The sequence below is a fragment of the Simochromis diagramma genome, unplaced genomic scaffold, assembly GCF_900408965.1.
Source record: "Simochromis diagramma unplaced genomic scaffold, fSimDia1.1 OVJJ01000336.1, whole genome shotgun sequence".
NCBI classification, from domain to species: domain Eukaryota; kingdom Metazoa; phylum Chordata; class Actinopteri; order Cichliformes; family Cichlidae; genus Simochromis; species Simochromis diagramma.
Window position 1 is genome coordinate 430519 of NW_024386968.1, and position 14584 is coordinate 445102.

The 14584-nt window shown below is 42.6% G+C and overlaps 1 protein-coding gene across 2 annotated transcripts in view; it reads left to right on the top strand.

Moving 5' to 3' along the window:
- Positions 1-33: 33 nt before the first annotated feature.
- Positions 34-14584, top strand: part of map4k2 (mitogen-activated protein kinase kinase kinase kinase 2) — a 49292-nt gene continuing 34741 nt past the window's right edge. The window contains exon 1 of one of the 2 annotated variants that reach the window (XM_040038672.1): positions 34-654. In XM_040038672.1, coding sequence (XP_039894606.1) covers positions 562-654 — 93 coding nt within the window. In that variant the 5' untranslated portion in view covers positions 34-561. The remainder of the gene's footprint in view (positions 655-14584) is intronic. The other variant, XM_040038671.1, reaches the window with a different exon arrangement.

Here is a 14584-nt window from a genome sequence, read left to right on the forward strand (position 1 = left end):
GTTACAGTTAAACGGTAAACACTGAGACAGAAATGTTCACCTCATCAGTGAGCATGCGCGACTTTTGAACTTGCCATCTGAACAGTTAGGTCGTCAGTATTTTCAGGTCCAGATTGCGATGAGAGAAAGTCACACGTATGAAGAACTCTAAGCGGAAACTAACTGAGGTCAAACTTTAAAACAAGCCTGTCAGGCTTTTCTCGTAGAGCTCGCAAATCACGCCTTTAAGCGTGTTCGTGCCAAGGGTTTATTTCAGACGTGATTTTGCCACGTTTGAAAAGGATGTTCATCTGAGGGCGCAGGAGCGCGCAGAGGTGGGAGGCTTACTGAGGGGACCGTGCTCGCTCACGCGTGCTCTGACTCGAGCGGCTCTCGGCTGTGTCACCGCGCTGCCTCTGCCTGCCTAAACGGTATAATTAGCCGGTTCCGATCAGTCGTCCCTGGGCCATTTCACAGAGTTCGTCTGCCCGTGCTTCCGTTCTCTCCGCCGATATCAGCAGCGGCTATGTGTGAGTAAAAAGCCAGCCAGGCTCCCCGCAGCAGCAAGAGGTGTCTCCAGACATGGACCGGATAGGAGTGTCATTCCTGGACCCGCTGGATGACTACGAGCTCATCCACAGGATTGGGTGCGGCACCTACGGAGATGTTTTCAAGGTGAGTGAGAACCTGTCCCCGTGTTTGCACCGCGCTGACAGAGAGAAAGCCTCCATCAGGGCGCTGGGGATGTCACTTCCTGTCATCAAGGTGAAACTTCGTCTTTTTGGACAAGTACAGAGCCTGATGTGACACAGCAGTCCCTACCGAGGCACAGAATCAGAAAAAGTCCGAGTTGCATTTTGTTTACTGACACATGATCAGTGTGTCAGACTGTGCGCCTCCAACAAAGCTGTAGTGCAGGTTTCCTGCAGAGCGCTGCGGTACTAGCGTGCTGCGTGCGCGGGGCCACAGGTTCGTAATGTTTTCATGGAGGTGTGCGGAGAAATCTCCTGTTTTCACTGCTGTCACTGAAGAAGTGGCAGAATCAACACATTATCGACGAAACAAGCGAGTAAGAAAGACTGATGTTGTCAGATGTGCAACAAATGCGTTCCTCGTAGTGTCATATCTGCCGTTTCACATAGGTGGCAGGATTCTGAAGTGAACCGTGTCATCTAATCGAAATATTAACCCCTGACTGGAACCGTGCAGTTAACACACCCTGGTGGCTTGTGCATCCAGTTTGTATTTGACAGCACGGACAGCAACCCTGTTGCCTTTATGGAAAAACAAACACGTTTATTTTAGCAGCTTGCGGCCGTGAGTCTAATGTTCAACGAATAAAACGACTAAAGTGTGTCTTAAACTGCCAGGCATCCACCCTCAGCTCTAAGTCAGGTTATCTTAAATATAGCAGGGGTGTGTCATACTGCACATGTAGCACTTTCTTGTTCTTCCAAGTTAAACTTTTAAGGATCACAGCAACCAAATAAGCAATAATTAACCTTTTACTTCTATGACAGTGTTGGGGTGAACTGTATGAAACAAAAACGATTCAAAGAAATATCTCGGTTTTTCGGTGAGATTTAAATTGTAGATAGAAAAATTGGGATTGATACATAGTATCCAATAATGCTTTTATATAATTTATATATATTGTTTTAATAACTTTCAGCGATACCTTTCACAAACTAGCGGGTCTGCTTGGTCAGAAAGCATGAGCAGGACAAAGAGGACTAAACAGCAATGACAGAGCAGAGTTTCAGTACTAGCGCTGATGTCCTAGTAAAACTTCACTGTTGTTTAACACAAAACACAATCAAGAGAGATGCCCCCCCCTCCAAAAAATCAATAGAAAAGGCCATTAACTGACAGAAACAGGATGTTGACTCTTTTTGTTCTTTAAAAATGGGTCACAGTGAACAACTTTCCACGGTGAAACCTCAGAAATCTCATCAAAGACTAAATCACTGTAACTCTGTATGAAACCGTCCTCAAATAAGAGAAAATGCAGTTTGCTGAAGACTCTCTCAATCCACAATTTATCGTTTACAGCTGTCTTTCCCACGACATCTGAAATATGGCAACAGGCGTGCTGTGTTTTTGCTTTGCTTTCAGTGGTTTGCACACGGCAGGCCTGACAGCCTGTGTACACGACACTGTGGGCTGAATGTTGAACGAGTACAGCAGCAGTGTTGTGTCCTGCCTGTCTGAGTGTAAGTGCCAACAGCCCCGGCATGGCTGAGATGTTCACACTGGGAGTGTTATGTTATCTTCAGGTGCATCTGAGGAAGTTCTGAAGTTTAATTCTGTGTAACGTCTTTGTTTTTCCCTAATGAGCATTTATAAAAACTGTTTTACAGCAGTTTCATTGTTCTGTAAGCATTAAGACTGAAGGAATGGGTTTTATATGTGCAGCTTGTTCAGCTGTACCTTTACTAACACCACTGAAGGAAGAACAAACTGTGCGTCACCTTGTCACAGGAAAGTCCATGTATTAACTTGATGATTTAAAACATTGACAAATGTTTTACACTCCTGGAAACACAGACCAGGGATACCTGTTCAGTCACTATTATTTTCCCTTTGATCTGCATCAGGTTGAAGCAGTTTCCATGCCTCCCTCAGCAGGCTGTGGGACAGTGGATCCAGTTTAAAGTTTCAGAGCTCTAATATGCAGCCATCACCTCAGAAGCAATCAGCAGCAGAGAGAGTGCATACAGTGATGAATTGAATGTTTGTGTGCAAACCAGCAAATTAACAGAAGGATTTTCTCTCATCCTTTTTTACCCCTCAGATTTAAAAGGCTGATGGTTAGGTAGAACAGCTTAGACACCCAAGTTAGTGAATGTGATAACTCAAGAACAAGGTGACGTTAGATTTTGAAATTGATGCCATAGGTGTGTCTACTTGGAGGCTGAGGGGAACCACTTGTGGTTAATGACAATTTAATACCTTCTTTGGAGTAGGTGGCTCTCAAAGGGACAGTTTTCAAACAAGCTTTGTAGTAAAGGGCCCTGGTTACTGAAGAGGCTGCCTTTCTGTTTGCCATTTATTTTAGAGAATCATAATTAACTTTAAAGAGAAAAGATTCAACTCGGGATGTTAAGTAAAACAACCAAAGCCTAATTTCTACAGATACTAAAAGCAGAGATGAATCAGCTTGTAGTAGTAGTGAAGAACTTTGCTTCCTACTCTTGTAACAACCGTGTAGACCCAAAAGCAGAGCCAACAGAGACACGTATCAAAGTATTACCGTCTTTATTTACTGTACATATGAAAACATTGAGGTAAGTACTGAGGGGCCATGGGAATAGCACAGGGGCTTCCTCTGGGTCTGGGGGAAGAAGGAGGCTTTCCAAAAAGGAAGGGACAGTGCGCTGGTTTGAGTTCAGGTAAGCGTTGCCGTAGGTGGGTGAGCAGGCAGATGGAAGAGTAGTGCAGAGTGATCCAGGTGGGTACTGTGAACGAACCAACTTGCTCATCTGATGGAAGATAACGGAGAGGGAAAGCTATTCAGCTGATGGGAGGAACATGGGAACAGACAGAGGCACGTGAGAATAGGAATGCTAGGAAACTGCTAAGGAACAAGGTGTTTGCCACTTGTTGGAGGGAGACTATCTGGCAGAGTATGGATGGCAAAGCTGGTCCTTTTATACTGAAGTTGAGGAAACGGAGGACAGGCAGGTGTGTGCAGCTGAAGAGCGGGAAACCCAAACTCCACCCAAAGAAAAGGAGCGTGCCTTCGGGATGATTGCTTGGAGGAATAAGAGGAAGTCCAAACAACCAGAGCCCGACTATGACACTACAGCAGCATGAATCTCCCAGATGTTTCTGTTTGTTATGAAGAATGGTTGAATAGTTCCCCTTTCATATTTAGAAGTATTGTTTGCTTGAAATTGCCATCCCCAAGTGTGTGTGTGTGTCTTCCTTATTGGGATAGGCATAGGTGCCGATTGTGAGATAGCACAGCCTCAGTGTTAGTGATACAGCGACGTTCACTAGTGTGCACAACAAGCTCACAAGTGTCTGAGAGCATGGCATTTTGTCAGCCACCTATGGCAATAACTGCTAATTAAATGCAGAGGTGTGTATAAACACATTGTGAGTGAAAAGTGATGAATATAATAGCAACACTATGCAGTGCATCATGGGAAGCCCCCAGCAGGCTAGCCCCATGGCAGTGTAACTAAGACCAGGCCCCCCTGCTATGATCAAGCAGCTGTTTGCTCATAGAGGGGACATCTGATTGTTGGAGTTTCTTAAGTACCTTGAAGCAACTGTTGTTGTGTTTTGCTGCTATTATTACTATACAAAGGAAAAATGGGTGATTGGGTATTTTTGGATTAACTGAAGGCTTTTCAGGGAGTTTTTAGGAGAGCCTGACAATAACAGTAGTCCAGCCTGGAAGTAACAGATGCATCAACTAGGTGTTCAGCATCAATCTGAGACAGGATATTTCTAATTTTAGAGATACTGTGCAAATGGCAGGAAGCAGTCCTACATATTTGTGTTATATGCACATTGAAAGACGTGTTGTGTTCAAAAATGACTCCTAGAATATCCTGAGGTAGTGCCATCCACACTAAGCATCTGAATTACCGTATTTCTAAGACTTTTAGGGCCAAGTCCAATAACTTCAGCTTTATCTGAATTTAGAAGCAGGAAGTTAGAGCTGATCCAGGTCTTTGTGTCTATAAGATATTTATGCAGCTTAACTAATTGGTGTTTGTTACCTAGCTTGATAGATTGATAGAAGGTAGGTATCCTCTGCATAGCAGTGAAAATGTATGCTATGTCTTCTAATGATACTGCCTAAGAGAAGCATGTATAGTGTAAACAGAATTGTTCCTAGCACTGAACCCTGTGGAACTCCATAATTAACCTCGACTTGTTTATGGACTTTCCATTTATATAAACAATTAGATAGATATGATACAAACCAGCTACGGCATGCAGTAAGTTAAATATTATGGTCGCATGCACTGAGGTGTAGCAGGACAAGCACAGAGACGAGTCCACTGTCAGAGGCCATAACAAGATCAGTTGTAACTTTCACTATTCTGAATCCTGACTGAAACTGAAATTTAAATAAACTTCTGCAAATGATCAGTTAACCTTTTGACAGCTACTCTTTCAAGAAGTTTTGGTGTAATGTCTTTCAGCAGTCTTGTAGGAATAGGGTCTAAAGGACCCGTTGATGGTTCAGGGGAATAAATAATTGAAGTAAACAGAAGATTGATAGGAAATGTCACCAGGTGTTAAAGCTGTTATACTGAATGTTTCATCTATGGGATGGCTTTGAATAAATTTTTCTCTAATGATTAAAATTTTATTTGTGAAGATGTTCATGAAGTCATTACAGAGCTCTGACTGTCAGCCTGGCTACAGTGCTGAAGAGAAACCTGGGGTTGTTCTTATTGTCTTTAATCAGCGATGAGCAGTAAGACATAGGGCTTTTTCTTAAAGCAGCAAACTATTCTTCCATGCTCACTGATAATGATGCCAGCTTATGAGTTACCTGCTTTAAGGTGCACGTGTGAGAGTTATAACAGGGTGTCAAGTACTTCTGATTTGGATTTGTGGGAGCAGACTTCAGGTAGCTCCTCTGGCATTAAAAAAGATAACAGTAGTGGAATTATGTGCTTAAATTGAGTTACAGCACTTTCAGATCACTGCAGAATTAAAGGGCAGAACAAGATTTTTTTTTCTCAGTACCTCTTTAGTGGAGCAGAAGTTTACGTGGATGCAATACTTTCATATTTCTTATATCTGCTAGTCCCACTTTCTTTTAATGCAGCAATACAAACAAAAGGGAGCTAACAGTGTCAGTGACAGCTGATCTCATCTGAAAGCAAAGCTACATGCTGACATTCTGCAGCATATTTGTAGGACAGTAACATTTGGACATTTTGCAGCCTTTGTGAGCAACACACCAGACAATAGCCCGTTTTCATCTCCCACAACGATTACAGGATTGGTGGAGCTGTGAGTCAAGGGCGAGGGCTCTGCACATGTGACTGTCAGAACATTACTGTTATTCAAAGTGTACATCTCTAACAGAGCACAGCCAATCAGATGCAGGCTGCTTCTGACTTTGTAGCATACATGCTTTTTTTATACATTTAGAATGTTTCAACTTTTGACTTGATTCATAAAAACGGATTTCTTCGTGATAAAGTGAAGCTTCCCAAATATTATTTTTATAAAAAGGTTTGATTTTCTTAAATATGAATGTTCTTCATCGTCCTCATTATAATTGAACATGCAGAGTGTTTGAAGTCATGACTGTCGTAGTGCCATGTGTTAGTTCAAAAATAAAATCGTTCAGATTAAAATACGCAACTGTAACAACATTGGTTGGAGTTAGAGTGCACAGACACAAAATGGTGATTTTGTTACAATTTGACATTTTTCTGTCAGACTGCTGAAAAGCCTTGTGTGGTTTATATGAACCAGAATGATCTCATTTTTATTAAAGTGCTCGTCTTACAGTTTGGTGTTGAACTGTTGTGATGCTGTCAGTTAGCTTTTAGCATTTCTCTCTCCAGTTCTGTACGTGACAAATACAAGGTTCAAGTTGAATGTCTTAAACCCGATTGGCTGTCTCGCTGTTAGCATGTGATCAGATCAGTGCGTGTGGGTTTTCACTGCTGCTTTTTTCCACTTTTTGCTCGTTCGTGCTAGACCAGGATCAGAAATGCAAAAATGCAAAGCTGAGATGGCGCATGTCAACCTGAAAATTGCAAGCTGAAACTGAAAAAAGCCCAGTTCAAACGTGTTAGAATGTGATGCCAACAATCTGACTTTAATAGCTCACTTTTTAGTAAATGTAACTATATAAGCTCAAATTCAGCTGGTTTCTTGACTCAAAGGTTTCCAGTTTCATTGTTTGGTGAAACCTGTTAGTGTGAGAGGCCACGCACGCTCCACTTTAACATTTGCATTCAGTGGGAAATGGCACACTACATACTAGAGTTTAGCAAAACACAGCATCATCACAGGTCATGTGGGAGCCTGATCAAAGTGCCGTGACGCTTCCTCTTCCACCACCGTTTGTACGTAACCCAGGCTGGGTGTTATTTCATGCCTGGCTGCATGAAAAGCCTGCCAGAGATGTTACTATGAGTGCAGTCACAGGAAGCTCTGCGGTGGAACAGGAAAGAAAACAGGAAGTGAATAGAGGCGGGCCACAGGTTGTGTTGAGCCAAAGTGCTTATCCCATTTATCGCTGCCTTGCTTGTTGTGGATGGCCAGAATGAAATTGTGTCCATGTGACATCATCGGAGTGAGTGGCTAGTGATGACTGATGTACTCAGGCAGACATGAGGAAGCTGAAAATATATACACCCCTTAAAACATCTACTTTAGCTCTAATCTACTTTAACTAGCAGCTGTCTGTGAGACTGTCTAACCTGTGGACAGCGAGACGGCAGGGTAAACTCAGTGTCGAGTGTAGTTTACAATCATTACAAACCATTCAACTTCAAGACAGCTTATTGAGCTGTTGGATATTTGCCCAGGTATGTATGTCAGTCAGTGGAGCAGGCAGGAGGCAGAGCTCCAACCAGGAGGGCAAATCAGAGAAAATGGACTGAATGAGCTTTTATGCAACAGTTTTCTTGTCTAACTGACCAGTCAACGCACTTTAGACTACAATTTAAATACATTTATTTATTTATACACATTTAATGTACTTTTATACAGTGCAGAATTCTGTACCCTTTAAGTAATTTATCTACTTGTCAACCATGAGTGAGTTAGAATAACCTAAAATGTGTGGATGTCTTTGGACTGTGAGAGACGGCCAACGCACTTGAATATTTCGAGAGCTGATGTTTATTTAACCCTATCAGTCGACTGCGAGTTTGATTGTCCATATACAATATTTTAAAGAACTGCTCCATTCTTACACTGAGGCAGTGAATGATCCCAGATCGCTGTTTAGCAGTTGCAGTCTGCATTGGATCTGTTGGGTCCATTTTCCGGCCAGTTCATACTAAAACGAACCCAGGGCCAGTACGTGTGTGTGGGTCCAACTGGTTCTTAAAACAGTTTGCTGTGTATACCTGCAAACACAATATTCGCACGCATGACCAGCGTCCAGTAGATTTGAAAAAGTGGCGGTGAACTAGAGGCATGAGGAACATGAAGGCCTAGTTACCACCAGAAGGTAGCTGAAAAACTGGAGGAGAGCAGTTTGAAGATTCCCTCTGCTGATTAGTCGTCAACAGATTTCAGGTGAGACCTTGAGACAGGAAAACGCAGGCTCCAGATGGAAAATTCCCAGACACTCAATCGGACCATGACAGACAGAGCTGGGCACCAAGGGTCTGGAACAGTTTACCACTCCGGCTACGTTTAAGCGACTCTGTGGAGTCTTTTAAAAGACACTTTTCTGTTTAATCAGATCTGCTGACATTCATGTGTTATTGATGAGCTTGGAAAGAAAAGCATCTGGACTTCTTTAAGTTTCCTGAAGAGTTCACCTCTCATCCAAGAGGTGAAATCCAAGTCTTCAGTTCTAAGAGCGACTGGTGGAGAGTCCCAGATTTAGGCCCTTTGGGAGTGTCCCCAAGAGGGTCGTGGACCCCCTATTGATCCTCTACCTCATCACATGAGCCAAGGTGTGTAAGCGGGTGTGGCTCGTGTGACCTACGAACTATGATGACCTGGATGACTGAGAACCTTCACAGACGTTTTGTTATTGATGTTTTTTTAATTTTATTTTCATGTATTTTAGTTTATTCTGCTTTAACGTGGTTCTCTGTTGATATTGTATGTCAGACAGACACAGGCTGACCAGCTGGCACTAAATCCTATCATAAATGCTACATGCACCTGACAAACCGAACTGTTTTCACTCCCATCTAACTGAAAACAAACGTATGTTGACTACTTTGGCATTTTGGGTGTGAGATAGCCATCACCAGTCCTCTGTGAGACAATGAGCTCTTACTGTGATACATGAGTCCACAGCCTGTGTTGTCCATACGTTGCAGTTTAATGTAACCCTTTCTGATGTAGTCAAACTATCCTGAGCTTTAGACATCTCCTCTCTGTAGAGTGTGGGTGCAGTTTAAATAAAGTTCTCTGGGTTCTTATGTATATTTGTGGATAGTCCGTGTTTCCTTCTAGATCGTAGCTCTGACGCTCACCAATCCTCACCTGTTGCTTGAACAGCGTCAGGACTGTGGGTGGACTGTGAGGAGATTTCATGTCTTGACTTCAGTGGCATCCATCTTTCCATCCTGTGGCCAGCTTGTTATTGAGTAGCTCATTACTGGTAATGATAGCCTGGATTCTATCCCTACAGTTGAGATGGGTTTTCAGCACCTTGTGGTGGTTTTGGCTTCACCTTCCTGAATCCTCATGGTTTCCGTTAGTCTGTGGAATACCCAGGTACTTGTAGCTGTCCTGGATGTATGCTATCATGCCTTCTAGCCGCTCCACCTCACTTTCCCACCATTTGGCCACACTTACACAGTCTGAATATGTCAGATCCAGTGGGGGCAGTGCATCAGCTTGGTATACTCTGCACTTGATGGTGACATGTGGAATTGCCCTGCAGTTCACGCCTCCAGTGTTTCCTTCCACAGTCTCACTGAGTTCCTAATGTATGTTATTAGTGTTGTACAGTGCCAAGCACATCCATGTGTGGGGCATTGATCTGCATTAACTGACAACTGTTGTTGTGATTTGTCGATGTATAAATAAATTGAAAGTTGAGGCTTTGTTGTAGTCCAGGTGCTGCTCAGGTTAGTCAGTCTGCTCTTGGTGTACTGCTCTCTCAACCCGGAGAGGATGCTTTGGTGCTCTGGTGTTATTTTTAATGCCTTTCTGAGCTGTGCTTATGTGTTGACTCATGTGCTAACTCAAAGTACACCTTTCCCATTTCTCTGTGTGTGTGTGTGTGTGTGTGTGTGTGTGTGTGTCTGTGTGTGTGTCTGTGTGTGTGTCTTCACTAAGGTTGTGATACTTTGTGCCTGCAAACATCACAAAGTGGGACCTTTGCATAGTCACGGAGCAGAAGAAGAACAGTATTGAAAGTTTTGCACCAAGTAATCCAAAATACAGAGTAATGCATCACATAAATAATAACATTGACATATTTTTTTGCAATAGATGTGTAAAAATAAAATAAAAATTAAAAAGTTAATATGTGACTACCACCACCTGGGACCTCAGTAGTTTCCTAACCATGACCGCTTTTGATAGTTTGGCTTCTGTTGGCCCCGTGTTAAATAACGCGGGACCATTGATCTTTGTTGTGCACAACACAATATGTCTGGTCTGGTGTACAGAGCAGCTTTATGCCAGCTGAATGCATCTCACCCAGGCTGTCAAAACCACAAAACTGCTTTCTGCCACAGCGTTGGTACGCATGTGACGCATATGACGCTACTGTATTTCTGGTGCTCTGTGGGTTGACACTAGATGTACATCTCCTTCTCAAGTTAATCTCTCATTGACACTTTTTTCACTTGAGAACGAGGTGCATCTGTTGAAGAGTGCCCATAGTTTGGCACATCATGTAGGACAGTAAGGGTCACAAGAGCAGAGGTGTGAGTCTTCTGTGAAATACTGCCCGACTTTGACAAATGGGCAGAGAGAGAAGAAGAGTGGACTTGCAGTGGTCCTGCAGAGATGGCATATTTGTAGTCTGCAGGCAGACGAGGGACTGCCCGTCTGGTGCAGAGAGCTGTGTGGTCAAAGGGAGGCAGTGCAAAATATATGTGGTACAGCTTGTCTGTGGGCCACTCATGCTTGTGCTGTTGTTGGTTTTAGAAAAACAAAGTTCTAACATAAAAGTTCCCTTCCTTATTCTCACCTATTCTAGTTCATGCATTTATTACTTCCAGGCTGGACGACTGTAATTCATTATTATCAGGAAGTCCTAAAAACTCCCTGAAAAGCCTTCAGCTGATCCAAAATGCTGCAGCAAGAGTCCTGACCGGGACTAGAAAGAGAGAGCAGATTTCTCCTGGATTCCCTTCATTGGCTTCCTGTTAAATCCAGAATTCAAAATCTTGCTCCTCACATACAAGGTCTTAAATTATCAGGCCCCATCTTATCTTAATGACCTTGTAGTACCATATCACCCTATTAGAGCACTTCGCTCTCGCTCTGCAGGCCTACTTGTTGTTCCTAGAGTATTTAAAAGTAGAATGGGAGGCAGAGCCTTCAGTTTTCAGGCCCCTCTTCTGTGGAACCAGCTTCCAGTTTGGATTTCCCAAACAGACACCTCGTCTTGTGTTCGGAGCAGCTTGACATCGGCTGTGAGAATCCACCTCAGGCTTTCAAAACCACAAAGCGTTCAATATTGTGCTTAAAATGTTTGTTTTTTATAAAGCATATAGTGAGAGCTGGATCAGGTAACCCTGAATCCTCCCTTAGATTCACTGTAATAGATGTAGGCTCCTGTGTTTTGTCCTCACCCACCTTTTTACTAATTATGTGTTTATACCCCACGGTGCATTTAATCATTAGTTATTATTAATCTCTTGCTTGGTTGTGCTGAAAGTTTCTTTTTGTTAAAATCTGTTAAATTGTTATGTTGGTTAAGTGTAATTATAACATAGTAGGAGCATCAGCGTCGGCTGCACTTCCTCTGCTAGAGGACCGAGAGCTTGAGGGTCCTGAGGACTGTGTGGACAGAGATCTGGGATGATGTTTCTGGGATCGGCTGGAGGCACTCGCTCAGCTTGGGGGTCTTTGCCCCGAGTGCTCTGATTACCACAGGGACCATTGTTGTCTTCACCCTCCACATCTTCTTGAATTTCTCTCTCAGCCCTTGATATTTCTCGAGGTTCTCGTGTTCTTTCTTCATCACTCAGTAAAGCTACATCTATCACTACAGCCATCCTCTTTCAGTCAGCTTATTCCAGCTATTGGGAGGATTTCTTGATATCTGCTGGATGGTGGATAGATGGCGCCGGTGTGTGTGGCTTACCTGCTCTGTTTGTGATTGCTTTATTGACATCTGTTTTCTTAAAAAATGTCTCCACTTGTCCTGGTTTATGACTTCATCAGCATCAGAGCCACTGTTGAAGAGCGGCTGGTCCCAGGATGTCAGGAGTATTATATCCCACCTGTCTGTAGAGCGCACCAATCCTCCTTCACCAAGGCCCACCTTTCCTTCCTCCCAGGAAGAACTGGCACAGGAGACGGGGAAACGGAGCAGTGTGTTTAAAAACTGCAAAAAAAACACTGCGTCTCCGATGACTGATCCCCACGTTCTTCTGAACAAACTTTCCCTGGACCTCGGGTTGTCTCTTGGCGATCCCTGGAACTGACTCACCAATGGACCACACCTGTGCTTCTGCATCTTACTGTCCAGCTCTCATGGCATCTATCGCCCCATCTTCACAGAGGTGGAGTCTTTGGTGCACACATCTCAACTGCCATGCAGCACGTTCAGTTGCTTCAGCTTTTTTCTCCTTATTCACGGAGTGTTTGTTTGAATAGTTTTCTCTCAAACGTGGATTGAGAGAAGTTTTGTTCTCCAATGAACAAAAAGTGAAACTTTTCCTGAGGAGCAGCTACTACACACAGCGCGCTTTGTTTAATAAAGCATTCTGATTCTGATCACCAGATTCTTTATCCCATCAATCGTGCGTCCCAGCCAGACATCAACCCTGTTTTTGACAGGCTGGGTCTGGTTAATGCTAGGTCTCTAACAAATAAAACCTTTATTCTAAACGACTTCTTCACTTCTCCACACCTGGATTTTCTTCTGGTGACTGAAACTTGGGCCTGTTCTCTGAACTTGTCCTTCCAGACTGTGACTAGCTCAACTATCCTCAGACAAGCGGCCGGCGTAGTGGTTTAGCCACAGTTGATAAAAACTGCTTCACACAAATGTGGACATCCTCTGGATCTTGTGCTGTCTGCTGTCCTGACGCTCTGTGACACTGAAATCTGTTAATCTCTCTGACACGTGTCTGTAATATTTGAGATTCCTCTTTCATGTCTGTCTGTCAAACCTGATGCTCCTCTCACAGCCACCAGAGAACTCACACAGGTGTGTTTTTAATAAAAAAAGAAAAAAATAAAAAAAAGCTTGGATGGACTCTGGGAGTCGATGTACTTAGAGAATCTTTGTTAAGTTGTCCAAAGGCTGTAAGAGCAGCAAAAACAAAGTATTTCTCTAAGAGTCTGACAGCGATTACAGACTCGTATTTTGAACACTTTGAGCCTGTGACTTTTTCTTTTTTTTTCCTTACAAAAAAGCCCTTATTGAAGAAAATGATGACAGTTTACATCAAAACACATAAAGAACATTTATTAAAATCCATCCAAAAACATTCATATATTTAAAACATTTATATTTATACTGTGTTAAACCTTCATTATTCCCAAAGGTTGATTCTGTTCATCTCAGTGGGAGAAACGTTTCGTCATCCAGGTGACTTCAGTCTCAGCTGACTGCAGGTTTCCCCAACCTTATCAACAGTACATTTGCATAATGATTGAAACTGGAGAACAATGGCTGGCTGTGATGTCAGTTCCTTCCTTGTCATGACCATTGATCAACAACCACAGATTAATGTCCATGAGTCCCATTCACAGAGAGTTGGGGAATGGCTGCCATCACAGCATGTAAGATGGTGACAGATGTACCCTTAGGCCCCCCCTCGATTCAGAGATGGTCTTTCCCTTTTCACGTAAATGGCCTCCTTGACTCCGCCCTCAAACCAGCGTTTCTCCCTGTCCAGGATGTTACATCCTCATTGATTGATTGATTGATTGATTTATTGATTTATTGATTAGCATTCAAATTCAAATCTCAGTGAAAACAGTGAAAAAAACAAAACAAAACAAACAAAAAAAAACAGTGAAAACAGAACAAAAATCTACCATAAAGAAAGAAAGCATGAGACAAGGCTAATCAAAAGGTATTGGCTGAAGCATTTGCTTATTACGCCAACCCTTTTCACAAAATATCTTTTTGTATGCAGCTCCTGTACACAGGGCTTGAAGAAAATAATAAAACAAAGCAAAAACCAACCAACCAAACAAACAAACAAACAAACAAACAAACAAACAAAAAAAAACAAAGAAAAAAAAAACTTTCCACCTTAGATAAGTAACTACATCAAAGCAAAAGAATCAAGAGGTTGTTTTTTTTTCTTCTCCTTTTTGCTCTTTTCATTCTTGATTTATATATTTTTCTATTACTCTATTTTTAAACATGTTTTTAAACAAGGAAAATGAACTACACCTTTTTAAATCACTGTCATAACTATTCCACAGGTTAACTCCTCTAACAGAAACACATCTCTGCTTTATATTTGTCCTTATCTTGTTTTTTTTAAAGAAATCTGTTCCCCTTAAGTCATATTGACTCTCTCTGACTTTGAACAGCTTCTGAGTACTCATCATTGAAAGAGTGTCACTGGCCTGTAGGTGTGAATAGACTGCAGAGTCCTGGCCTGACGAGGTGGCTCTGCTGTGTGTGGATGACCAGAATCAACCTTTTGGGATGAGTGAGCATGGACATTACAACCCCCATTATTGTTTTCATTAATTAAACTATAAATTTGCTTGGTGCATACATGATTCCTGTTTATGTTAGGTGTTTCCAGTAGCTCAGGGGACACCAGAC